Below are 27,014 nucleotides of genomic sequence, written 5' to 3'. Positions count from 1 at the left end.
GTGGGGCCTGGGGCTGGACATCCCCACATAGTCACAGAGGTGGGGCCTGGGGCTAGACATCCCCACATAGTCACAGAGGTGGAGCCTGGGGCTGGACACCCCACAGTACCAAAGGTGGGGCCTGGGGCTGGAATCCCCCCACATAGTCGCAGAGTTGGGGCCTGGGGCTGGCTACAGGATGTCAGGGGATGCTGAGAAGGTGTCGTGGGTGGACAGCCGAGTCCTGCCATGGAGCCCACTGTGCAGCACAGCCCAGACAGACAGTGGGCCGGCCCTGGAGAGTGGTGCGCAGGGAGAAGGGAAGTGCCTGAGAACAACACAGCCTCCACTCTCCTTAGACTAGGCCCCCGTGGGAGGGACCCCCAAAATGAGTGAGGCTGACCCTCTCTCCAGCTGTGGCAAGTGGGTGCACAAATGGAAGTGCCTCGCACACCAGCATTGTGGGAGAATTCACACCATCTGAGGCAGGGTATTGTTTACAAAATTGCTGTAATTTGGGATATGTTCGAGGAAATATGTTAATGAAATAGTCCGGTCATTTGGGGAACCAGCTCTGCCAAGTCCACACATCAGAGGAGCATGTACCAAGTGAAAGGAAACAAAAATGTATGCACATGTACAACAGCAGGAAGAGAAGCAACACTCTCTGCTGTGCCTTTCTGAAGTTCATGAACTGAAAGCCCTTTAATAGGACAAAACTCAAGTGAACACTAGAATGCTTTTTCAAAGTCAAGAAAAAAATGAAGTCCAAGTCTATTTTATAAACCTAAAAGAATATCGTATCACTGGCTTTTGTTCTGGCATTTCTCAAACTTGCATATGAGTCTTTAGAAGGTGAGTTGGGCCTAATTCTTGCAGAGTTCCTTTCTCTGAATGGAAGGGCCTGGAAACAAGATGGTTTCCTAACTGAGTGCAGAAGAGCAGCAGGAAGCGAGTGCTCAGCAGCCGTCAGGGGCCTCCCCTGGGGCCCAGGGCTCTGGGCAGCTCCAGGGCCTGAGCCACCTCGCTCGGACTCCTGCTCTCCATCTCCAGGCTCGCAGTGGACAGAACTCCACTTTCTGAGGAAAGAAGATGACATTGGATCACATGGTAACAACACATGCTTCTTTCTAGAAGAATTCCTAGGAGCAAAGGACATCAGAGGGACCCTTCAGAGCCCACTGGCAATGCTCTAGAGCTCCTGGACCCTGCTGAGGTGCAGCAGAGATGTGATGCAGAGCCATCAACACCAGCTCGGTCCACTTGGTCCACTCGCCCCGAGCAGTGGTACCAGACTCACTGAGCTGCTGCTTCCCCCACCGGCTGTGCTGCCAGGAGCTTGTCTGAAGAGCCAGGGCCCCCTAGGGCCCCTGAGAGCATTGCACTCACCCCTGTGTCCTTATCCTCCCCTTCAGCTCACTCAGACCATCTCGAGATGTGCTTCTGAAACCCTTGGCCCCCAGCCCCTGGCCCTTTCTGCGGGTGCCTCCTTGTCACGGGCTCCCATGGGCGCTCCCCCACCTTCTAAGGCCCACTGCCAAGCTCTGAACCCCAGTGGTGTTTGGGGGGGCCTCTGGAGGAGAATCAAGGCCCATTTGTTTCACAGATGACAAGCCAGCTATAGGCCCTGACATTTGTGTCCGCGACAGCATGGAAGAGGGAACCCTCCTCCTCCCCAGACCCAGGCAAGTGGCATGGGGAACCTCCTTGCCCTCAGCGGGCACAGGCCAAACCCCTCACCTGGTTTGTTTACTCGATACACCTCATCCCAGGTGTAGTTAGCAAGGTTCACGGGCTGCGTCACCCAGGGGTCTCCCACCAGCTTCTCCAAGGTGGTACGCTGCTCGGGGACAGGCTGCAGCAGCCCAGACACGAGCTTCATGAGATCTGGGGACATAAAGACCCACCCTAGGCATGCGGCCAGGCCAGGCTCAAGTGGAGCACCTCCAAACTATGGGGCCTGGGTCCACCTGCCAGGGGTGCCTCGGACTGGGCGGGGGGAGCCCTGGAACCCCCATTTTCAGCTAGTACCCCAGGGGTCCTGGTGCACAGGGCCCCCAGCTGCACTTTGAAAAAGGCTGCAGGAGATGTTTGTTGCCTCTGAAATGAAAGCTTGGAGTTCAAGATCCCACCTCACTCACTTGACCAAGGTGCAGAGGTTCCTAACCTCGTCTGTTCTCGGGGACTCTGGCTGTGCAGAGCCGTGAATGACACAGGTTCCCGTGACAGGAGGGCAGAGGGAGGTGGCCGCAGTCCCCAGATCAGTCCCCACAGGACGGAGGCATGAGCTCTGAGAAGCACCCCCAGCCTTGAGTATAGATTTGGGTCACTTTCTCCTAACATGGGTGTCACCTCAGCAGAGCCGCCCCGAGCCTCATGGTCCCAGAAGTGTGTCCTGGGAGCCTAGTGAGAGCACGTGGAACAGTCCTGTGGGTGGAACAGCATGCTGCAAGAGCTGTGGTGTCACAGGAATCCAGGACTCCAGCAAAGCTCTGGAAACCTCTCTGAGGCACTGTGTCCCCCAAATTCACATACTGAAGCCCCAACCCCGTGTGATGGTTTTAGGAGGTGGGGCCTTCAGGAGGTGACTCAGTGAGGTCATGCAGGGCCCCCACGATGGGATTCATGCCCCTGTAAGGAGAGATGCCAGAGGGCTTGCTCCCCCCCCTCTCTCTACCATGTGAGGATGCAGAGAAAAGGCAACTGTCTGCAGTACGGGAAGAGGCCCTCGCAGGAACCGAATCTGCCGGCACCTCAATCCTGGATTCCCAGCCTCCAGACGGTGAGGAAGAAATGTCTGTGGTTAAGCCCCGGGTCTGTTGGATTCTGTCAGGGTAGCCTGAGCTGACGGAGACACAGGCTTCTGACCTAAGCCAGGAATCCAAGGCACAGACCTCATGAAGACGCTCATCACCTCACTACTTGAAAGGATGAGTGACAGTGGGAGCACAGAATGTCACGATTGGAAGGGACCTCAGAACTCTGTGGTCTGGTGTCTACCCAACCCCTGCCGGCTCCTTGGAGCTCCTCCATGTATGGGTCCTGAGGTGGCCACTCTAGACTCAGGACGTCCTCTCTGGCCACAGAACCCACATCCGCCTCTTCGATGGGTCCTCACTTCACATGCAAACCACCACTCGCATCTGAGGGGAGCCGAACTCACACTGCTGGTTCACCAAGAGCTAGTGGTGCAATGGAAACCGCCAGGCTTCCACGTGAGCAGCTGAGGGTCAAGTCCCTCCATCGCCCCCAAGTGATGAGTTTCTAACCCAAGAGGGTGATCTTACAGTCACTGCCACAGCCAAGCTCACAGGCTGCTAATGTCTATCTCTCAGGAGAGGGCCCCTAGGATCCAAAGGGGAACACTCATAAAAATAAAATTATCGTGATATTTGGGGGCTGGCCTGGTGGAATAGCAGTCAAGTTCATGCGCTCTGCTTCAGCAGCCCAGGGTTGAGGGGTTTGGATCCCAGGCCAGACCCGCACACCGCTCATCAAGCCATGCTGAGGTGGTGCCCCACATACAAAATAGAGGAGACTGGCACAGATGTTAGCTGAGCAACAATCTTCCTCACAAAAAAAATAAACTATCGTGGTGTTTTAAAGTCATATTCAAATTATCCTTATGTTCAGATCAAAGTATTAGAGGAATAGAAAGAGAAATGAGATTATGAGCATGGACAAAGGCGCACTGCCCTTGGAGAAAGGAAGCAGAGAGAAATGCTGGGCTGCCATCTACTCACCCCTGCAGCCCGCGCTCACCTTCTGACACTAGGTACGGGGGGTTTATCGCAGCCTCCATGGTCTCCTCCAGCTCGCAGAAGGGGTTCTCCTCAAAGATCAGTGTGTACAGCGTGACTCCCAGCGACCACATCTCCAGCTCCGGCCCCCGGTAACTGCAAGGAGGAGGAAGTGCTCAGGGCATGCTGGTGCTCAGCCCCAAGCATGCCAGGCCAGCCCCGCATAGGAGCCCCGGTCCCCATGCATCACCCAGGAGTGGCTCCCAGGCAGCCTCTCTGCACTCCTCAACCACATCCTCAGAGTCCAGCATGTCTGCCCTGGGCCAGGTGCTGGCCAGGCGCCAGGGAGGGAGAGGAAAAGCAAAGCCACAGTGCTGAGGCAGCTGAGAGGCTCATTCAGGAGATGGAACACCACCCGCAAGGATGAGATGGTACACGTGGTACATGGGAGCAGGGCAGAGCAGAGTGTCTCCCGGGGCGGGGTGGGGGGGGCTTCCTGGAAGAGGTGGAGAGAAGGCACAGCGGGGCCAAGCTCGAGGCACCAGGCCCACAGGAACCCGGCTCACCAGGGCAACGGGGAGCCGCAGGCAGTTTCAGAACAGGGCAGAGTGCCCTTCAGAGAGATCATAGAGGTAACACGTGAAGGATGCTCAAGGTGAGGCTGGCACGGGTGAGAAATCCTCAAGGATAAAGCAAGGTGACAGCAGCAGGGACAGAAGAAAGTGAATGAGAAGGGAGGGCATCCAGGTTTCTGGGCCAACTGAAGGAGCAAGCTCTGGGGAGAAGACGCCCGGGGGTGCACTACCATTATTTTTGCTCATCATAAACACCCTCATCCTGGCTACCATCTGCTGGGCACCTGAGATGCCGACACTGTCAGGCATTTCCGTGGTTCACCCTAATGCTCACAACACACTAGCAAGATACACATCACCTTCGTTTTACATGGAAGAGGTGAAGCTGCTGCCCCACCACTGGCACCGGGTCGACTGACACATGCCTGAGGCGGGTGGTCCCTCGGGTCTGGAGCTCAGGGGGCAGTCTGGCCAGGGGAGCAGATTTGGGAAGCAGCAGCATTTCACTAGACCACGAATTTAGACAAGATGGCTGAGAGAAACTGGTGAGTGAGAAGGAGTCCAGGACAGAGCCCTCTGCCATCAGGGAGCCACAGAAAGCCTGGGGACATCAGGAGGCAGAAAATGGGGGGGGGGGGGGGGCCCGTGGCGGGGGGGGGGGAGGAGAGACCAGGGGGGGGGGGGGGCGGGGGAGTGCTCAGGGTGTATGGACCACGGAGCCCTGGGCAGGAGCTGGCCAGGGCAGCCACATGGGAGGAGTCAGGCCTCAGTGACCAAGTGGGGAGGGGCCATGAGGACAGACCTCAGCACAAGCTAGAGCAAGAAAATCAGATTCAACAGCTTCTGTTCTTGTGCCATTTCTGTTTTGGAGAATGAGATTTCAAGAATTTTGGAGGCTGGGGGCTGGCCCCGTGGCCGAGTGGTTAAGTTCGCGCGCTCCGCTGCAGGCGGCCCAGTGTTTCGTTAGTTCGAATCCTGGGCGCGGACATGGCACTGCTCATCAGACCACGCTGAGGCAGCGTCCCACATGCCACAACTAGAAGGACCCACAATGAAGAATATACAACTATGTACTGGGGGGCTTTGGGGAGAAAAAGGAAAAAAATAAAAAAATAAATCCCTTACTTAAAAAAAAAAAAAAAAAAGAATTTTGGAGGCTGAAGAGAAAAGCCCACTAGAGCAGAGCAGCAGTCAGCAAGCTTTTTCTGCAGAAGGCCAAAGAGCCAGCATTTTAGGTTGTGGGCCACACCTGCTCTCTGCGATGGCAGCGCAAAAGCAGCCACAGACGCTGCAGAAGCCAATGAGTGTGGCTGTGTGCCAATAAAACTTTATTTATAAAAACAAGTGGCAGGCAGATTTGGCCAAGGGCCATAGTTTACTGACCGCTGGAGTAAGAGGACATGAAAATGAGGAAGGAGGAAGCAAAGTTCCTGAGGATGGGGTCTAGAACCAGAGCTCAGAAAACCTTTGGCCCAGTCAGATGGAGAGAGTGTGCAGGATGGACGAAGGAGCTCACAGGGGGACACCTGCAGGCCAGCAGGCCGAAGAGGAGGGCACAGGAACCATGCAGGGCAGGGGCTCCAGGACAGGGTGGGAGCATGGCTCCCTGGGGGAGGCAGAAGGCTGCCAAGCAGCTGCTTGCCTGGCTCAGAGCCTCCAAATGCACAGAAGGGCCCCGGCCCCCTGCTCCCCTGAGAGAGTTTCACAGCCCGGCACAGGCGGTGAGGGAAGACAGCACACAGCACGTGTCACAGTCCCGGGCACAGTGGACATACAGTCCCCTCCAACACTGATGACATGACAGCCATCACAGGACAGGACAGCAGCCAAGGGCACTCTGGGCACCGGGGTAACCAAATTCTATCTTAAAAGAAATGCCAAGGCCCTTCTTGGACTATCCTCCCCTTGTATCATTTGATGCTGTCTGTGGCTCTGGAGATGCACAGAGATGATAGGGGAAGGGTTTATTTAGTGCTCGCTTCGCACTCTGCTGTTGACAAAAAGCCCATCGCTCTGCTCACAGGGGCCGGCCCGGCATAGGGGTCTGGAACAGGCGGAGGGCTGTGGGCCCACGATGCTGCCAGCTTCAGAGGACTCAGCATGAGCAGCCTGCAACCTTTGCTTCCCGACTTCGAAAAGAAACGTGACTTGAGCAGACACTGTGATCAGAGCCCCTGGTCACTTCTCACACCGACACAGAGGGGTTCCTCTGTGAGCCCGTGGCATAGCATGGAGACAACACACAGATACTCCAGACTCAAACCACGTAGGCTCAAACCCAGCTCCGACCAGGGCTGTCTGAGTGTCCCCAGCACACCTGTCACATGAGAATGGGACCAGGTAGAGGAGCCCCAGAGGGCACAGCACAGAGCTGCAGTGACAGGCAGCAAAGGACGTGACACTGTGGCAGTCTGTCCCTCTAACCATGAGCCCTCCTGTAGAGACACATTCTAACTACGCCTCTGAAATACGAGTAGATGGCACAGGAAAATACTTGTCCTCTGGATCTGGCCTAATAAGGTCCACTTCACACAGGTGGAAGACACACTTCGTTGATATGTGGACGAGACAGAAATCCATGCGTGTGCAGCAAAAAACACTGAGAACTGTTTCCACTTAAGCCCCAGCGACCCTTGAGGAACAGTCAGTGTCCTTTCCTCTCCTAAGTTCCCTGAGACCAGGCCCTGCCCAGACCGACCCCACGCAGCTCACAGGCTTCCCAGGTACAGAGATGCAAACTCGGCCCATACCCCCGGGACCCTGCTTCTCTCCCCAGCAGAGCAGGAGGCTTGGCCAGGCCCCGAGCCCATGTGGAGTCTCAGGCCGGTCAGCACGTCCAGCTAAGGGTGCCGTCTTCAACACGGATCCTCTGCATTAGGACTTCTTCTCTTGCTTGATTTCTTATATGGCCACCCTAACAATATTTTATTGTAATAGATTATTATTCCCATCATCAAGATAAATAAATCCAACTAAAGAATTCTCTTCACTTATTTGAAGAGTCCCATCTTTTGGGAGAAAATAATGTAATGAATCCTTATATCCATCACCCAGCTTCCCGTGACCAATCTAATGTTGCCTGCCTGCCCACGCATTTTCCAAAATATTATCCTTTATCACTCAACACCTCCATCGCAAAGAAGCACAAACTGAAACTATTTTCCCACCTAAAATCCAACCAATCATGGGGTCCCAATGGACAATGCGAAAGCAGGCTGCTCTGCAGGGTGATACGTACGGATTTCCCATGAGAACTTCGGGTGCACAGTACTCGATTGTTCCACAAAAGGTATAAAATAGTTTGCCCCTTTCCAAGTAGGCAGCAGAGCCAAAGTCTATGAGCTTAATTGTGAAGTCCTCAGCAATCACAATGTTCTCGTCCTTGATGTCCCGATGAAGGATGCTCTTCGAGCGCAGGTATCCCACCGCCGACACCAGCTGAAATCAGAAGGCCACGGGGGACTTTTTAAAAAAGCAATTTAAGTAAAACATGCATTTAAAATAAGGATTAACAAGAAAAAAAGAAAAGCCAATAACAAAGGAAAGGAACCATTCTGTAACTCATAATGAACTGGTGACAGGAAAGGATTCTGGATGCTGTGGATATGATCCAAACGAACCAAAGAAAAAGCAGTTCCAGGCAGGTGTGCTCGCCGTGGCTGGCACACATTATGCCAACAACGTAAATACATTGATTCTTTTTTAAAATTTCATTATTATTATTATCATTATTATTTGTGATAAGGACACAACATAAGACCTATCCTCTTAGCAAATTCTTAAGTACACAATACAGTATCATTAGCTATAGGAACTATACCACACAGCAGATCTCTAGGACCTATTCATCTTGCATAACTGAAACTCTACCCTTTGACTAAGCCCCCTATTTCTCCCTTTCCCAGATAAATACGTGATTCTTAATTTCTCTCTCTGTCTGTGTGTTACTGACGAAAGCTTCACAGCAAAGATTCACTCACCCCACGACACACACCATGACCATCTCGGGAGAAAGGACAGACAGACCACAAGCAGAAGCTACAAAGACAGGTGGTGGGCACTTGAATGCGTGTGGGTTGGGCATTAAATGGGAGGTGGCCCTAGAGAAAGCCTGAGTCCAATGCTTGTGGTTCACAGGGATGGAAAGTGACTTGCCCAGAGTTCACGCAGCAATTTAGGAGCAGAGCTGAGAACAGATGCCAAGACGCCTACTTCAGGGCTCTAGCAGCTTCTCAAAGAGCAGCACTGAGCATCAGTCACTCTTTCCCCATCATTTGCGGGATGCTCAACGATGAGGACTTAAAGTAATTCCACTGGAAACGGGCTTCAGTTCAACAAGCCAGATGTGTTAGTCTCCACTCTGAAAGGGTAAGGCTACTACAATATGGCACCATCTGCCTGGCAAAGCCTGCACTGTGCGTTTGAGAACAGAGGTCAACAGAAGTAGCATTTCAGGTAAGTGTAAGTAAAATTTCCAACTGCAGTCATAATTTGGACACCAATTGTACCAATCAACATAGTCGTTCCATGGATGTAGTCAGTCATTTAGATCATTAGAGACAATTTTATATCTACAAATGAATATATTTGAGTCAGAAGCAACAGTTAATGGCAGGTTAATGAAGCCTAATTAATTAACTTATAATTAATAAATAGATACATATACACATATATAAGCAAACATATACATATCTGCATAGTTATGTATACGGACACATTTATATACATGTATGCATGTGCCCATATACACACATGTGCATGCACACACATGCATGTATATACTTATACGTTTGTATATACATACATGAACACATATGCATACATATATATATACTTATACATACATGCATGCACACATACATATAGGGTCCTGTCGGGAAACAGAAACCACACGTTAATCTGAACACGGAAAGTTTCATCGAGGTTTATTAACTAGTACCAAGGGATTAACTGTAACAGGGTATGGAGAACCTGGGAAGGAAGCCGCTCTTCCTGCAGGTCCCTCTAGTGCCCTAGCTGCACAGGAGAAGAGTCCACAGGCCCCAGCCCCCTGCCGCAGAGCAGGCCCAGCAGACGTGGAGCTGAGAGGCAGTACACACTGATGACTGGCACTATGTGAATACATATTTATAAACGACAATACAGTTCTATAAAACTGCAAATCCATCTTTACATATGATAACACTTATTATGCAGATAGATGTACAAAGGGGCCATAGATACTTCTTGCAAAAATTGTAAAGTGCTGAAAACTATAATTTCCTATATCAGTAGCCCCAGAATTAACAACAGTTAGGCAGCAGCTTTTAAGAAGTGACTCCTAACATTACATCATACAGACACTCTTTTTACCATGAAGATATCAGAAATGAATCTTTGCCATGAATTAAAGTAGATGAGTGTATAATCTTCCAACATAGGAAGAGGGAGAGAGGTGACATTCGTTTGGCAGAGGCACGATGCCTGAAACTTACAAGTAGGTGCCTTAGAAACTTAATTTCAGAAATCCAGTAACTTCTGGGAGTTTACAGCTTTGAGGAAGAAATGGCAATTTACGGAAGCTGTCATTAGAAATCGGGTCATTTCCTGGAAACAAAGAGCCAATCTGTGAACTGTTCACATCCCCCCTTCCAGGTATTTCTCCATTCTTTCCAGGAAGCTAGGAACAGTCTAGAATGGAACCACCACCTTCTCCTTAAAACTCAAAACAAGAATTACTGTCTCCCCTCCACCCCCCACTTCTCTCTCTCCCAGGACACCTTTTGATTTTGCTGATCACTCCCCCATTCCAATAAAATAAGTTGACTAAGATCAATACCTAAATAGACATGAAATAGGCTAAGACAAATACTTACTGTAAAATATGTCTGCCAGCCTCTCCATCTTTGCTGATTAATTAACTGAATGGCTACCATTTGTAGAGCATTAACTATGTGCAACACACATGCCTCAGAGGCCCTGTCAGACTTCATCCTAACAGCCTCACAATGCTGGTACTATAACGACCCCGACTGCCCAGATTAGCACTGATTTCCTGGTGGTGGACAAGGATTCAGATCGAATGCACAGGTCTCAAAGCCCAGGATGGTAGCTTTGTTGGCTAATTTTTAAGATTGGTGTGGATATTATATGTATATAAATAAACTTTAATCATTAAACATACTTCCTCAATCATCCCAGGATGGTCTCTGGCCTCATCCTTCCTTCCCAACCTCACTATTTCTACATCAGCCATAGAATTCTCTTCTCAAAATATTTATCTTACTCCATAAAATTTAAAAACTGAAGGCCAGCTCCAGCTCACAGAGAGAACCGAGTGTGGACCACTGATCTCTGCAGCCTCGGGATCAACACCCAGGCCCAGGTTCCTCCCAGCACAGCTCAGGCCTGCTCTCACTTGTCGGAAGATGTAACTCGCCAGGGGCTCGTCAAGGCTGGGATGGTGGTCGATGAAGGAGAAGAGGTCCAGGCCAGAGCCATGCTTCTCCATCACGAGCTGAAAGAATTCTTGGTTTTCAAATACATCCAATACCTGGAAAGAGACAAAGTTGGGTCCAGCCCTGCCAAGACACCCTCAAGACAACACATTTAAGATCTTTTCACGTGAGCAATGTCAGGGCGTCACCAAACGAGAAACACCACTCCACCTTGATGATATTGGCGTGCTGCACCCTGGACAGAATGGCAATCTCTAAAGTAACTTTTCCAAATCTGGGATCCTCAATCCAACAATCCTCTAAAACCTTCTCCTTCTTAATGAACTTCACCACCACCTACGAGGAAAAAGAGAGGGGAGGTAACTGCAAACGTTCCTCTCGCGTCCCATCGAGCCTGGTGCCCACTGCTGGTTCACGGTGGCAGCGGAACCTCCGCATTCACCTCCCCCAAATCCCAGAGACGTGAAAGAAGACACCTAATGATGAAGCCCTGCAGCGGGAGGAGACAGAGAGGAGAGGACGTGACATTGTATGCACTGACACACCACCAATGCTGCTAACTCTGCAGCCCTCACAAAACTTTGACATTAAAAGAGAAAAAGGGAAAAAACTCATGCATAAATATAAATGGAAAAAAATCCCAAATAAAACCATTAGCAAACCAAGTTCAGCAGTGCATTAAAAGAACATTATAACGTGATCAAGGATTGAGTCTACGAATGTCAGCTGACTGATGTCATTCACCGCATCAACAAAGGAAGCAAGGATACAATCATGTCAACAGATGCTGAAAAGGCATTTGAGAGAACTCAGCACTCATTCTTTAAAAGAAATTTTTAATGAGCTGAAAATAAAATGAAATATCCTCAAACAAAAGGTATCGATCAAGAAATGAAAGGAGCATTGTCACTGACCGTGAAACGCCAAGAGACCCAGTCACATGCCTGTTATTAACGCGGCTCTGCAGGTCCTGGCCAACATGACAGGAGGGAAGGAAAAGAAAGGACGATGAGACATAAACAACAGCGCAGGAGAGACAGCTGTCATTACCGGTAGAGGAATGATCCTTAATCTAGAAAATCAAAAAGGACCCCCTGAAAAATGATCAGAACCAGCAAGACTCTAATACACATATGTGACATAGCTTTGGTAAACTCCAGCAATAAGTGAGCAGAAAGTGCAGTGGTGAAAGGATCCCACATGTGGCCTTCCCAGGAATCAGCAGGCCAGGCACAGGGACACCTGGGCATCTCCAGGGTTCACAGGGACAGGCAGTACTGTCACCATGTCAATTCCCCCAAATCACAAAACGCCCAGCAACCACAAATCAAATCCCAACATATTTGGGAGGGAGGGACAGCAAAGTCTGAGGCTTATTCGGGAGAGGAATATGTACGAACCGCCATCACTACTGAGGCCGAGGAAGGACCCTTACAGGTCTCAATCTGCAAATCGACAGGATGTCAGCCCCTGGGGGTATGAAAGGACAAGGGGTGAAGTCCGCCGGTGCGTCTGAAGCAGTGAGTAGGATGGCCTGCCGTGAATGTGTGTGCTGCCAGGAGAGCCTTCCTATGTCTGACCCCGCCGGGTGCCAGGCCGTGTGCTCGGTGCTTCACACGGAGAACTCCTTCCATCCCACTGGAATCCCGGAGTTTAGACACTAAGGGACTGAAGTCATGGAGCCATCTGAAGTGGGGCCTGGCCCGCTTCCCTCCAAGAGCCAAAGTACCTCCTTATTTTTTTCCTTGTCTACTGCGGTCCACACAAAGCCAAAGGCCCCACTGCCGAGCGGGCTCAGCGTGCTGTACTTGTGGGAGTATGCACCCTCGCAGGCCGCCAGCCCTTCCAGTTCTACAGCCTTGGGGGACTCCTCCAACCAAGATTTGGTTTTGAGCATCTGTGAATGCAAAGAAAGGTCTGAGGGACCACACACAACCACACTGAAGAAAGGAGGCTGCAGCAGGCAGGTGCATGTCATCCCACTGTCCCCAGCAGCCGTGCACCCTCCCACGCTGGGGGCCGCAGCAACCACACCCTACACTGCCACTCCCTGCTCCTGTGCCCACGGGGACCCAGCCCGAGAACCACTCTCCACGGGGCATGCCAGGTGGCCTCGACACATCGGTCCGAAATGGTACACAAGTCGAAACGTGTTCACACCCCACCCTGCACAGAGGACATACGCACATTTAAAATCCTACATGTGGCTTCATCCTTACACAGGATATTAGAAGACAGTGTGAAAGAGTCACGAAGAGACCCTCTTCCCATTCCAGAGGAAACAGAGAGAGAGAGAGATGCTGATTGGAAAACATTTTCTACACAGAAAGGCGAGTTCAAGGCAGGAGCAGACTGCAGATACCAACTTCCCCCAGGCTGGATCCAGGCAGCTCGCACATGGAGTGGCTGGAGCTGGGCAGACTGGCCAGGAGCAGGCGGGTCCGTGTGGCCGAGTCCCGGTGGCTGTGGAGGAGGTCTTTCACCAGCCAGCAGCAGAACAGGGTGGTGGAACCTTGGAGCTCCACTCGCTTCACCTCAAACTGCACACCTGATGGGAAGGTGAGACTGCACAGTGCTCCGCTGACACCACCACACAGCTTCATGATGAAAAGGGCGCGCTCCCATAGAACAGCATGGGGACAACGCAGAGCCCCCGGGACGGGCAGGGGCAGAGGACACCTAAGCTTGGAGAAGGGGAAAGCCGTGGAGGGCAGGCAGGGAGAGGCCAAGCATGGTGGCAGCAGCTCAGCATGTCCACCAGGGCAGCCAGAGGCCAAGAGAGAGACCTGTGACCACCTGCCAACTAGGAAAGGCCTGGAACACTTGCACCAACACACCCTATGCAAGGAGTCACTGCCTCCAGGTGAAGGGGTGTGAACGGCTCAGTGGAAACCATACAGTCTGTGCCTCCTCTCGCTCATGGGGCCACACGACATGTCAACCACACTCACACACAAACCCGTAAAGCTTGTGCATCTCTACACACATCCCCACGTAGCCTCTAGGACACACCTAAACAAACCTGGTTATCTTTTTTCAGGAGGAGGAGGATTTACAGGGCATTTTATTTCCTTCTTCCTGTTTACATTTTCTAATATTTCTACAAATAACAAGTATTACTTAAATAAGTTTTTAAAGTCTAGGAAAAAAGTCCTAGTGATCAACACTATGAAATCAGCAATAAGGAAACAACTGGCTAAAATAATGTGGACCTGTTAGGAAATTAGGAAAATCAAAGCAAGTAAAACAAACATAATCACCTCCAAGGGGCAGTTGAAGGGCCTGGTCATCATCCTCCCAGAGCGGGGACTTGAGACCAGAGCAGCCTGGGCCCCAAGAGCACATGAAGACCTCCTATAGGACCCCGCAGCTTCGCACGTCACTCCTTGCCACACGTGTGACGGCGGGGGCCTGGCTGGTGGCAGCCCGACCCCTGCTGCACAGAGGGGCTCCTAGGCAGGGCGCAGAGGTGGAGGGGACCTCGGGCTCCCCCTCCCAGGCACATGCACCTGTAATCCTGATTTTCGAGAGGTAAACTCTAACTACTTTAATACAGCATTTCTGCCAAAACCATTCAGGGGGGTGAAGCCATCAGACCGCAGGACAAGGCCACCCATGCACCCCGCTGTGCTGTGCACCAGGGGCAGCACGCATGCCAACAGGAGATGCAGGACACGGACACGGACGGACACACACACACACACACACACACACACACACACCCCCGCTGGGACATACTCAGCCGCGAGCCATCTCGGTGGTAACAGCTCCCCGCATAGGTGCCCTCCTGGATCTCATGCTGCAGGCTGGTGGCCCCGGGTGTCACTGAGCTGTCCCCTTTCACAGGTGTGGAGGTGACCTGGATTTTGCCGAGCCTGGGCTCCTCTGATGGGCACGCATCCACGGGACTGGCTCCTGACACGGGAGGGACGCAGCCCGGGCTTTCTCTGCCATTCACTTCATAGTGTTCAGAGGACACCACACATGTCTCAGATGGTTCTGTCCCATCAAGTCCCAGACAGCTCTCACGGAACCGCCGGCCTTCACCAAGACCGAAACAGGTGCCAGTCAGCAGTAACAGCTCTCTATCGTCCAGAACATCTGAGCTCTGCCCCTGCAAACTGCTCACATCGACGTCTGACCCCACCAGCAAAGGAGAGGTCGTCCCCGTGAGCTCAGACGTAGCGCAGGAACAGTTTGAAGAAGTTCGGTCTGTCCATTCGCTGAAAAAGCGCTCCCTGAGGTTCCAGGAGAACGAATTTGCGTCGGCCTCCTGGGCTTCCTGGGCCTCCACTGCATCCAGGACGCCAGGGAGGTCTGTGGCTAGCGCGTAATAGGCTGAGGAGCTGCCCGTGCGGCTGCTGTGCAGGTCTCTGCCTTGCAGGTCACACAGCGACACAGGGGCAGAGAACCGGGGGTGCTCTGCTGGGACCAGCTCGACATAGGAGACACCCAGAGGTCCCAAGAAGCTCGATTTGGACAGCTGCTCCTTAATTAAGCACGTCTGCAGCTCTTCTCTGTCATTCTTCGCTCCCAGCCACGGCTCATCCAAAGTAGGCGTCGAGAACGAGAGCCGCAGCATCCCAGAGGGGCTGGGGGCCGAGTCCCGGCTCCCCTGCTGTGCCCTCTGCTCACCCGAGTATGCAGCGCAGTGCATCGGGATGCTCAGCCCCGCCGGCTGGCCCACGGCACACGGCTCAAGCATGGCCGCATCAGCCCGAATGTTTGAATTGCTGGCACTGCTCGAGCCCATCCGTTCCAGCTGTGCTTCCTGATACGGGCCACACATTTCAACATTCCTGCTCCTGTCCTCAGTGGGGGCTGGAGTTTCAGAATCTCCTCTACGTGAAGCAAATGGTTTTGTGCTCCCTGGGTCAGACCTGCTTCCTCCCAAAAGGTCCTGTCTGAGGCTCTCTGTTGCTGCAGCTTCCTCTTTCTCCAAGACAGCATTCCGCTGGTCCTCAGGCAGTGACTGTTGGCTACGGGCTGGGGGGCCTCCTTCTGAGATGTTCCACCGGTCCTCGGGCAGTGACTGCTCCTGGGCTGGTGGGTTTCCTTCTGGGATGTTTTGCTGGTCCTCGGACAACCACCGTTGGCCATGGGCTGGTGGGCTTCCTTCTGGGATGTTTTGCTGGTCCTTGAACAATGACCATTCCTGGGATGGTGGGCTTCCTTCTGGGATGTTTTGCTGGTCCTTGGGAAATGACTGTTCCTGGGATGGTGGGCTTCCTTCTGGGATGTTTTGCTGGTCCTTGAACAATGACTGTTTCTGGGATGGTGGGCTTCTTTCTGGGATGTTTTGCTGGTCCTTGGGCAATGACCGTTCCTGGGATGGTGGGCTTCCTTCTGGGATGCTGTCCACCCTGGGGATTGTAATATGGAAGACATAGTTACCTGGGGGCCACAGAAGAGTCAAAGGAGAGATCACATGGATTCCCCCTCTCTCAGAGACAAGTGCAAATCATTTAACATCATAAACTTATAACAGAAAAAAATGAATAAATTTTCTAACTAAGTTAAAAAATAAAATACCAATTCACATAGTCTCCAGATACATCCACATTTAGCAATGATTTATCACAGAATGCCACTGAGCCCCCAGGACCAAATGCACAGGCTTTGGTCAGCATTCTCATTCTGTGAGTGAGGCTCCCGCACTAGCCGTGCAGCCAGCGTCAGCCCACCTGCCTCAAGGAGGAGAGGAAGAAAGGAAAGATGGGATTTGACAGTGTTTTGTACACTACACGGTATGAAACTGTGACTGGCTACAAACACCAGGGAAACAGCTCAGAGAGGGCCGGCGCAAGAAGGAACAGCGAGGCCGGTAAGGGTAGGATTCGCAGGATGGGGGTCTAAGAGGTTCCTAAGAGCTGGAACAGAGAGCCCACAAGAACACAGTCAGCACGGGGTGACCACTGAGGAATAGGCTACCACAGCCCAGACAAGGCGATCCAGGGGGCTGCGGGCCCAGTGTCAAGACGCCCCCACGGCTGGCCCTGCCACGGCAGCACCCACGCAGCAGATCGTGCTGAGCACCTGCCCCATGTTGGCCCAGGGCCAGACGCCGGCACCAAGACCAGCAGGATGTGGCCGTGCCCAGCCTTGGGGGGTGCCGACATGCTGGGATCTGGTAAGTGTTGCAGCAGAGGGTCATAAAGAGGCACAGGAGAGGAAGGACCCGTCTCAAGGATGGTTCCACAGAGGAGGGAACTGTGAGCAGAGTTCTGAGGAACAGCAGGAGTCTTCTGGGGAACTGAGGGGTGGGATGAGCGTCTGCGGAGGCCAGACAAGAATTACCTATGTCTCTCGCCACACCTACCCCTCGCTCTCTCTCCATCTATCCCAGGCCAAGAGACTAGCCCTTGGGCCCGTCTCCAGGGAGCTGCCCGTCCTCTGCAGTCAGCAGATGAGGCTGGAATTCTGGCCACGGGGAAGTGAGGAAGTAAGGGGTGGGCTTCCGGGAGAGACTTTAAAATCGGGGGGCCCCTCCCCTCTCTCCCCTGCCCTCTCCTCAACTGGTTAAGTTTACGTGCGATGAGCAGCCCCAGGGACGGCAGGGCCTCTAGCAGTAGGCACGTGGGGACCTGAGACCCCCGCCAGCTTGTCTGGGCACGCCACTCAGCGTCTCAACACTTCATCTCCAGTCTAACAATCAACTCGGCTTCATCATCGACTGGCTGGACACAGCAAGACCGAGCTCCCAGGTTCCTGGGAGAGTCAGAGGAAGCACTAACATAGTCCCTGGAGCACAGAACACTCCGTACATCTCGCTTCCCTCCTTCCTTCCCGCTTCTCAGCTATTTTCACTGTTTTACTTATTTTCCTGACTAGACCATAATTATTAGGGATGAGCCTTCAAGTCTTTTGCAATGTTTATTTGTTGAGGGAATAAGTGAATGAATGAATGAGGGAGGGATGCAAAGCAAATGCTTAGAACCGTGAGATCAAAAATGTCCAATCTAAGAGAAATGCAGGAATTGGAGCATCTGGTGGAACTTCCTCGTTGCACAACTGGATCCCAGAAAATAAACTCTGCCCCCGGCGCTGACACCAGCGAGCGCCCACGGGGGCCAGGCCCGTCCAGCTACACGCACCCCTGCACAGGGGCAGGCTCCTCCCTCCTCAACTGTGGGTGAGCACATGTGGGAGAGCCAGCAGTTACACTGCTCACACACCAAAAGTGGGCCCCCAGTCAGGAAGGAAAAAGCCCGGGAGTCTCAGCCATGACAGGAAACCCCATAACATCCATCAGCAGGAAAACATTGACCCGAAGCACGGTGCTCGATGAGAGGTGCTGGTTTTGAGGTAAGGCCACATAGGAAGGCCCTTGAGGTGTATATAAGTGTGGGTACATATGCACAGACACACATTAAGACAACATGCACAGTGTGATCCTGTTTGTGTTAAAGGAAAAGAGCAGCTGTATGTGAGCACACACACACGTGTATAATGTATGCTTATATTAAATGCACGGGGAAAACAGTCTAGAAGGACATGGCTGCTGACAGCGGTTCCCTCTCTAGGGGAAGCTCGGCGACAGTCACAGGAACTTTTGCTTTTTATCATTATTCTTCTGTACTTTAAAAAAACACACATATTCATGTATTACCTATTTTTTAAATAATTTGAAGACTAATAGAAAACATAACAATGTGGATAAATCACCCAAACGTAATGATGAGCAGAAGAAGCCAGACATAAGGGGATGCACAGGTCAAGTTCAAGGACAGGCACTCTGACCATCATCGTAGCCCAGGGCAGTGAGGGGCACCGAGCGGAAAGGGAGCCAGGTGCCTCCTGGGTGAGAGTGGAAAGGATCATAGATCGCATACCACCCACAGTTTGGGGCCTTACTGTACGCTGTGCATCAAAGAGATTTTTAAAAGAAAAAACTGGTTGAAAACCAATCAAAATGCTTTGCACAACAGACTGATAATTGAACAGTGGACTTTTTATTTCTACTTTTCTAAATTTCCCAAATTTTCTAAAATGAACTTCCTCTACTCTAAATGGAATACTTTGTTATTTAAAAGGGCACAAAGAGGGCCCACCCTGTGGCCAAGTGGTTAAGTTCGTGCACTCTGCTTTGGCAGCCCAGGGTTTCGCCGGTTTGGATCCTGGGCGCGGACATGACACTGCTCATCAAGCCACGCTGAGGCGGGGTCCCACATAGCAGAGCCAGAAGGACCTAAAACTAGAATATACAACTATGTACTGGGGGGCTTTGGGGAGAAGAAGAAAAAACAAAAGATTGGCAACAGATGTTAGCTCAGGTGCCAATCTTAAATAAAAATAAAAATGCACAAAGAGAACAGATTCAAATAATTTTGAAAAGAAGAAAATTATGCTTGAATCAGTTCCCTGGAACTTACCTAAATGCTTCCTTATCTGTAGAAAGGGGACTGTTTCAGAGGCTGCTGAGGACTGGCCAGATAACTCAGAGAAGCGACTGCATCGAGGTGCCCAAGTAGGCGTTCCATGGCTGTTACCACTGACAGTGGCCATCTCTCTAGAGGGCTCCTCGTCTGCCCACCACCTGCCCTGACCGTCAGCACACCCTTCCTCAGAGGACTTACCCCGGAGCTGGGGGAGATGGGAGGGAAGAAGGGAGATGGCCTCCAGTATCCGCTTGGGCCTGGGTCCCAGTGAAGGCTTCTTGGCTGCCCACTAGCTTTAGGGTCTCATCTCGTGGCAGAATGTGGTCACCAGCTAGCACAACGTCAACACTTGGATCTACAGCAACAGCAAAAGAGAGTGTTTTCCACCTGCAGGCACACCCTGCTGAAACAAACCTCCTCGTTTCCCCATGGCTCAAGGGCATGGCAGGGGGCTAACCTGATCTTGGAAACTCCCCCAGCCCCACCCTGGCAGCATGTCCCAGATCCGACCACCTCTCATCACCCCACGGGCACCCCAGTGCAGGCCAGCAGCCTCTGCTCTCCATGCCGCCCTGTCCTGGGCCCTGCACCGGACTGGCATGATCTGACTAACACGCAGCTGGAGCATGGCCCTCCTCTGCCCAAGCCCTCCGAAGGCTCTGCCTCGGGGTAAAAGCCAAAGTCCCTAAAAAGCCTACCTCCTGCCCCTCTCCTGGGGGCCTCCCTGTCACACCTGGAGCATGCCAGGCCTTCACATTGCTGCTCCCTCTCCCAAAAATGCCACCCCTGCCTCCTTCAGGGCTTCACTCAAAGCCGCCTTCCTGGGGGCCCTCCAAGGCCCACGGGCCCTGAGAGGGCACAGCCTCCTCCTGAGTGCTGGTCACCTCCTACACTCGGCACCTATGCTCCTGAGTCACCTGCTTCCCCCCAGCTCTACGGGACGCCTATCTACCCACGGCAGCCCTGGCCCACAGCATGTCAAAGGGACTAGAGGAGTGAGACCGTCCTCATTAGACACCAGTCTGGGTTGGGAAGGGTTAGAAAGAATCCCGCCCCCAGCTGACGGAAGTGGGCGGGCTGGCACCATCTCTCCAACGGGCATTTCCACAACAGCTAGCAAAAGCCCTCACCCCAGGCACCCAAGAACACCATTTCTAAGACTCATCCTGAACAAATGGGTAAAGAAGATGTGGTATATATATGTAATGGAATACTACTGAGCCATAAAAAAAAAACAGAATCATGCCATTTGTGAGAACATGGATGGACTTTGAGGATGTTATGCTAAGCGAAACAAGTCAGACAGAGAAAGACAAACACCGTACAATTTCACTCATGTGTGAAGATAAACAAACACACAGATAAGAAGAATAGATAATGGTTACCAGACGGGAAGAGGGTGGGGGAAGGGCGAGGGGTAAAGGGGCACATGTGTATGGTGACAGATAAAAACTAGACTATTGGCGGTGAGCACAGTGCAGTCTATACAGAAGTTGAAATATATAATAATGTACACCCGAAATTTATAATGTTATAAGCCAATATGACCTCGATAAAATAATTTTTAAAAATTATTGAAGAACCAAAAAAAAGAAAGAATTCATCCTGAGCAGACAATGAAAGGGACAGAACTTTTGTGATCTTCCCTCCCCCCACGCCAGTCTTCTACAAAGAACATGCATTACACACACACATGGAAGAATCTGGAATTCTGGAAAAAGGAAAGGGAATGTTATCAGTGATAGAGAAAAAAATTTGATAAAAGGACAGTCTTTGCAGAGAGAAAAACCCAGATGAAGGAAACCTCGTGTTAAGAAAAGGGGCAACTCAAAGAAAGTCAGCAGTCGAATGAAGCATCTTTTAAGACAAAATGTCACACTCCAGGGGTTGGCCCTGTGGCCGAGTGGTTAAGTTCGTGTGCTCCACTTCAGTGGCCCAGGGTTTTGCAGGTCTGGCTCCTGGGCACAGACATGGCACCACTCATCAAGCCATGCTGAGGCGGCGTCCCACATAGCAGAGCCAGAAGGATCTACAACTAGAATTTACAACCATGCGCGGGAGGGTTTTGGGGGGAAGAAGAAGAAGAAAGAAAAAAAGAAGATTGGCAACAGATGTTAGCTCAGGTGCCAATCCTAAAAAAAAAAGTCGCACTCTAACTTCTAATGTCCCAGAGTGATGCTGTGGCGTATGAGCCACACTTCCTGCCCAGGTACTGCGGAAATCCCACAGAGAGCCCAGAAAACTGAACACTGCAAGAATAATTGCTCATTTACCAACCAGACACCATATAGTCCCATTTTTCCCTCAGTGACTGTGTTAAACACACTTATGTGTTTAACTCAAACACCAAGCCTTTCACAGACTTGCCCTCTGGTGACAGCAGGGAAGCCTTTCCCAACTGCACCCAACCTCACCATGTGTGGACGGCACGGCAAGAGATCGGTCCTCTGGAGGGCGCGGGAGCCCACCCCACGCACTCGGGGCCAAGGCTCGCTGCTTGGCAGTCCTCGTCTCCTTTTCTGTCCCCACTCACAGGAGAGCAGAAATCAGGGACGCCCAGCGGTTGGGCAGACAGCACACGGCCCAGGGGGTGGGCACAAGCAGAGCTGGGAGCACCCCCAAGGCAGAGCCGGGGTGCAGCTTCTCCTCACTCTTTGTCAAGGGAGAGGAGCCCCGAGGAGGCTGCAGGGCGGCCCCCGCTCCTTCCCAGGAGCCCAGGCATGGGCTCTGCTGGGTCTATATACTCCCCGGGCTCCGCACCCTGAGTGGGACCCTTTCAGGACAGGAGCTGGGTGCACACTGTCTACACCCACCACTGCGCCTAACACATTCATGAGTGGGGACTCGGGGTATTTGCTGGAATAACTTTAAGTACAAGGGATAAACGTGCATTAATAAACAAATACTGCAGGACTATTTAGCTTAGGGATTAATCTGATACGCTGCATCAATTCCGTCTTAAGCTACGTAAAGCTGCAAATATTTACTTATGAAAGAAGGCTGCCAATTAGCCACTGTGTCCTAGACACAGGCGCACGGTGACTTACCCTGGGGATTCCAGTCCTCCCCTCTAGGCTGACACGCTTGTAAGACTCACACCCGTCCCATCCCCCAGGAACATGAAGGCCAGTGAGAGACAGAAAGGAACACCAAACCCACACAGACAGGGTCCCACAACGGCCTGGCAGCCACTCACTCACTCTCCCCAGCCCACCCGGCATGCCCATACCCCCAGAGCCCCATGGAGGCAGGGGCCGTGTGGCACTGGGCAGCCACAGGCATGCCCGGGAGGAGGCCCACTCTCACCCTCGGCTGCGCTGGCCAGGTTCCAGCCCTGCCGGGGGTCCACAGTCGTCTCCCCAGGCCCACTCTGGCTGCCAATGTCCAGGCAGTCAGCCAGGTCTGGCAGCGGCAGGGAACTGTCATATGCGGGGTCCATGTAGTGGTAGAAACCAGGAATCAGGAAGGTGATGTTCTAGAAAACAAAGGGTGGCATTTTAGGACCTGGCAAGAATTCACACTGACCCACTGGACTATCCATCGTCCCTTCAGTGGAAAGAATGGAACGATGTGAGCACCTCTCTGGATGAGGTTGGAAAAGACCCAGGTCATGTTCCTCCTGACAGACCTGAAGCCCCTCTGATGCTCAACATGGAATTCATGAATTGTTTTCCTTTTGCTTGTGAGAAAACTAAATGAACACTCTGAAGCTGGTCATGCCGACACCCACGCATCTTCGGAGCAGATGCCTGGCCTGGGCCACACGTCTTCCTCACACCCAGGAGCCGTGTTTGCATGTTTCCCCTCACTCGGCCCACTGGGAACGAGGCATGGCCCAGCATAAAAGGGCAAAAGGACCTTGGGCAGCAAGAAACCGGCCCCTGAGGTCCAGCAGGCACCTCTGCTGCACTGGCCATGCCTTAGCGTGAGGGTCCCAGGCCAGAAGTCACAAGGACAGGTGCTTTCTCTGAATGTAAGTGGCCCCCACTCCCAGACGGTGGCCCGCGGCCACACGAATCAGAACACACTCTAACCTCAGAGGGACATTCAGAGTCCACCCACACACACCCCTCAAAGGCTGGGATGCCCTCAACGTTCCTGTGCAAATCCCTGGTCCAGAAATTATGCATCATTGACCTCAATTGAACTAAGTGTGACTTAATTTAACTAAAACTTAGCTCACTCGCATCTCAGTGTCTCTATCAGAGAACAGAGAGGACCTGCTGTTGGAGCCTCAAATCAGGCGAGAAAGTTGACTGGCTGTCACACTGTCACCGTGTCTTGGGTCGGCCCTGGCATGAGCAACAAGAGGCCACGGACGCTCCCTCCCTCTGCAGCAGCCTCTGGTGAACAAGGCACCCCCTGAAAGGCTGCGGGGTATGGGGGCCGCTAGGAGTCAGGAGCCAGGCACTCACAGCAGCGGGAGGGGTCAGGGGCCACCACCTCTCCTTCCCCGATTACTCCCTTCCCACTGATTGGGGGACCCATGTCCCCACCTAGGGAGCCCTCTAGGACCCCCCAAGGAGGGGCATTCTGAGGCTGCCTGAGATCCTCACCCTGGGAGCCCTGCCACCAAGCACCACACAGGGGCTCCCGACGCTGGCCCCAATCGGCCAGATCCGTGAGCGGACGAGCCTGGGGAGGACGCCACCCCCAGCCAACACCACATGGTATAGAATGAGCTGTCCTGCTAAGCTCAGCCCAAAGGGCCGACCTGTGACCAAAATTCATGATGGTGGTGTTTTAGGCACTAAGTTTGTGGAGTTTGTTGCAATAACAGACACCCACTGCTCAGCACAGTCCTGGACAAGAAAAATAGGTCAGTCAACACCCCCAGCAGGCCTGGCTCTGTGTGCAGAGCCTTCCACCTCCCCCTGTTCAAGGAATTTAGAGAATGCTCAACCCAAGGAAGAATGTTATAGAAACACCTTCCTCCAGCCCTACCACACAACAGGCTCCCATGACGGCCCCCAGGACAGTCCAAGGTGTAGACGAGCCCCGGCCTGCAGGTTCAGAGCGAACCCCACAGCTGTGACAGACACCTCATCCAATAACAGACATGACTTCATACGGGAAGGGGCTTCAAGGAGAGAGCCCCCTCCCTCTCCAGGGGCAGCACATTGCATATGACAGGAGCCCAAGGGCTGAAGATGGTCCAGGGGTCATCGAGTGCTCAATGTGGGGTGCAGAGAAAGGAGCAGGCAGCAGGAGTCAGGGAAAGCCAGGGAGCTGGACAAGAAGAGAGACGCACATGGCCTGTGACAACACACACCCTCACTGTGGGACACAGAGCAGCTTCCCCACAGGGGCCTCGGCCAGCACTCCGGGGAGGGCCCCACCTTGCCCAGGAGCTCTGTCTTCCCATAGCCGAACAGCATCAGCGCAAAGCTGTGGTTGATGCCGTAAATGGTCCCATCTGGCAGGAGGGTGATGAGACCGCTGATGGTGGAGAACACCCAGATGGATGCCGAGTAACCCCATTTGGGGGCCGCCTTGCCATCTTCAGCCTCCTCACTACTGGGTTTGGATTTCAGTTTTAAGCTCAGAGGGAACGTGGTGCCATCCTTGGCTCTTCCAACAGACCTCTGAATCTTGAGATTCTGAAAAAGAGACACGCCACTGAGCTGACAGCAGCATCTCATGTGCCCGAGCGGGGAGTCTTTGCTGCTTTGGATTTCAATCCCACCCCATGCCCGTCGTGGGGAGCAGCCCCAGAACATCTCACTCCCACCCTGCTCTTCTTTCCTCCATCTCCCCACGCCCCGCCCTCACCCCAGGGAATGCAGAGCTCTGACCCGGAGCCATGCCTGGGGACCGGGAGACCCGAGGCCCCACATGAGAACAGCCGAGCACAACGCACGCAAGGGCAATCAAGAAACACACCAGGACTGGACCGGCATCTGTGAGGCCCCGGAGGGCAGGGAAGCCAGTGTTTCTCCCGCCTCGGCCTTGGAGCTCTGCTATCCCCAGGGTCCCACTTCTGTGGGCGGCACCAGCCCTCACTCCAGCCCCTGTCCTCCAGCCTGGGGGCAGTGGCTTCCTGCTGAAGCTGACCTTGGGTGGGCTGACCATTCCCCACCTGCCTCCCCAGTCCTCCAGCACCCACGCAGCCAAGTCCCTGTGTGACATTTCGCTGCTCTACTTAGAATGCACTCGGCTTCCCAAGTAAATCCTGATGAGGCAGCATCCCCACCCACAGGCTTCGAGAGTGTGCTCCCTTTCTGGTTCAAGATGGCAAAGCGGCCCAGGCCTTTGTGCCCACACCCTCACCCAATCCCACCTGCCCTTTTGTTTGAGGGTTCACCTGTACGACATGAGATCTGTAGGGCGCATGTCGTAGGCATAGCCCTGAATGTGGGGGAGCTCCCACTTCACCAGCACTGTGCCCTGAATGGGGCCAGAACCCGAGACCGCGGGCTCGCTGTGGCAAGCCTGCAGGCCGGGACCCCAGGTCCCAGTGAGCCCCGCACAGAAGCAGGGCACAGTGTCTGTCTCCACCTGCTGCTGGGGCGTCGAGGGGCTCAGTCCCAACCACAAACGCGCTGCTAGGAGCATGGTACACGTGCCTTCTGGCGCAAACCTCTTTCGGGTGTGTACCTGAGGTGGTGGGGGCTTTGCTTATGTTTAGATTTAGCAGATGCTGCCAAACAGTCTCCAACGTGATTGTACCAGCTGAAGCTCCCACCAGCTTTGAGGCCCAAGTGGCTACTCCTTTAGGACAGGACAAAAGACAGAGAAAGAATAGGACTGGGGGGTCCTAGGGGCTTCCAATAGAGCTGGAAAGCTTAAAACAATAAATGACCAGCTCAGAGGGTTCAGCTCTTAGCCTGAGGCCAGCCACAGAACCACAGAGGGCCAATGGATGTCCTGAAAGAACCTCTATTTCTTGTGGCAGCAGAGCCAACTTCAGCCAAAAACCAGCTGTCCAGTCTACTCCTGCAGGTCCCTGGGACGTGACAGCAGCTGAATCCGTAGCAAGGAGGGTCACTCACGTGAAGGCCGCACACGAGCTGGGAAATGGGGCCCCTGGAAACCGGGGCAGCTCAGCTGATGACAGAACCTCCACCCCACCCCAAACCTCTAGTGCCCCGCAAAGCAGCCAAGTCCCCCCACTGACCCGCCATCCTGTCCTGAGGGGAAACCTGCCATCAGGCAGGCCCCCCTGCTCCTCTCAGACCTCTCAGGAAAGAGAGACCCGGCCCCCTGCACACTCCAAGGAGAGGACTGAGGGGAGGGGGCGGTCAGTCGGTGAGCCACACAGGCTCTGACCCTTGGTCAAGACTTCGGAGCCCAGAGAGCTCCAAGCAAAACCTGTCCCACTGCGTCCATGTGCAGGACACTCCTGCTGTCAGGAACCTGGCCTACATCTCCAGGCTATGGATTCGGGTCTAAGAACTTGAGGGTCACCAGGTAAATAGCTCCAGCAGCCACGCGGCCACTTGCTGCAGGCGGTCAGGGCTCCTACCTTTGGGACATGCTCGCCAGGTGGAGGGAGCTGCACAGAAGGGACCAGGTCTGTGATGCGCTGCCCGACCACTTCCTCCCCAGACGCGTACCCGTGCAAATGAGCAAAGACGCTGTCACATGACGTGATGGTTCCCTGGGAGGAAAAGCCAGTGTTTTTAAGTGTTACAATGAAAACATCTCAGCTTTAAACTTCACAGAACGCTAACGTCTTCAAGCAGAAAGCAAGACCGTTAGCGCTAGTCCTGTACCAGAAGCGCCAGAGGGAGGCACCCACATGACCCTTTCCCTCCCGCTACAAGTGCCACAGTGCTGATTCCAAGGCACCCTGCAGAAGCCAGCACACACTGGAGGCTTGTCAGCAAGAAGTACCGCCACACACAGCTCGTGCGAGTGCTGTCTATATGACAACCACCATGCTGAGGGTTTCACATATATCAT

At 53.0% G+C, this 27,014-nt stretch overlaps 1 protein-coding gene across 1 annotated transcript in view; it reads right to left on the bottom strand.

The window, feature by feature from the left end:
- Nucleotides 1–13: 13 nt before the first annotated feature.
- The window catches only part of PASK (PAS domain containing serine/threonine kinase), a 36,907-nt gene continuing 9,906 nt past the window's right edge, over nt 14–27,014 (bottom strand). The window contains 15 exon segments of the mRNA XM_046642915.1: nt 14–984; nt 986–1,058; nt 1,720–1,866; nt 3,742–3,875; nt 7,533–7,732; nt 10,692–10,826; nt 10,942–11,067; nt 12,461–12,628; nt 13,098–13,279; nt 13,992–14,057; nt 14,470–16,094; nt 19,308–19,464; nt 22,416–22,584; nt 24,449–24,709; nt 26,575–26,709. Of these exon segments, the coding sequence (XP_046498871.1) occupies nt 939–984; nt 986–1,058; nt 1,720–1,866; nt 3,742–3,875; nt 7,533–7,732; nt 10,692–10,826; nt 10,942–11,067; nt 12,461–12,628; nt 13,098–13,279; nt 13,992–14,057; nt 14,470–16,094; nt 19,308–19,464; nt 22,416–22,584; nt 24,449–24,709; nt 26,575–26,709 (3,624 nt within the window). The 3' untranslated portion in view covers nt 14–938.

Source organism: Equus quagga, chromosome 17 (assembly GCF_021613505.1).
Source record: "Equus quagga isolate Etosha38 chromosome 17, UCLA_HA_Equagga_1.0, whole genome shotgun sequence".
In the NCBI taxonomy this organism is placed as follows: Eukaryota; Metazoa; Chordata; class Mammalia; order Perissodactyla; family Equidae; genus Equus; species Equus quagga.
The sequence above is the reverse complement of the archived record's forward strand: the minus strand, read 5'-3'. Positions and strand labels throughout refer to the sequence as shown.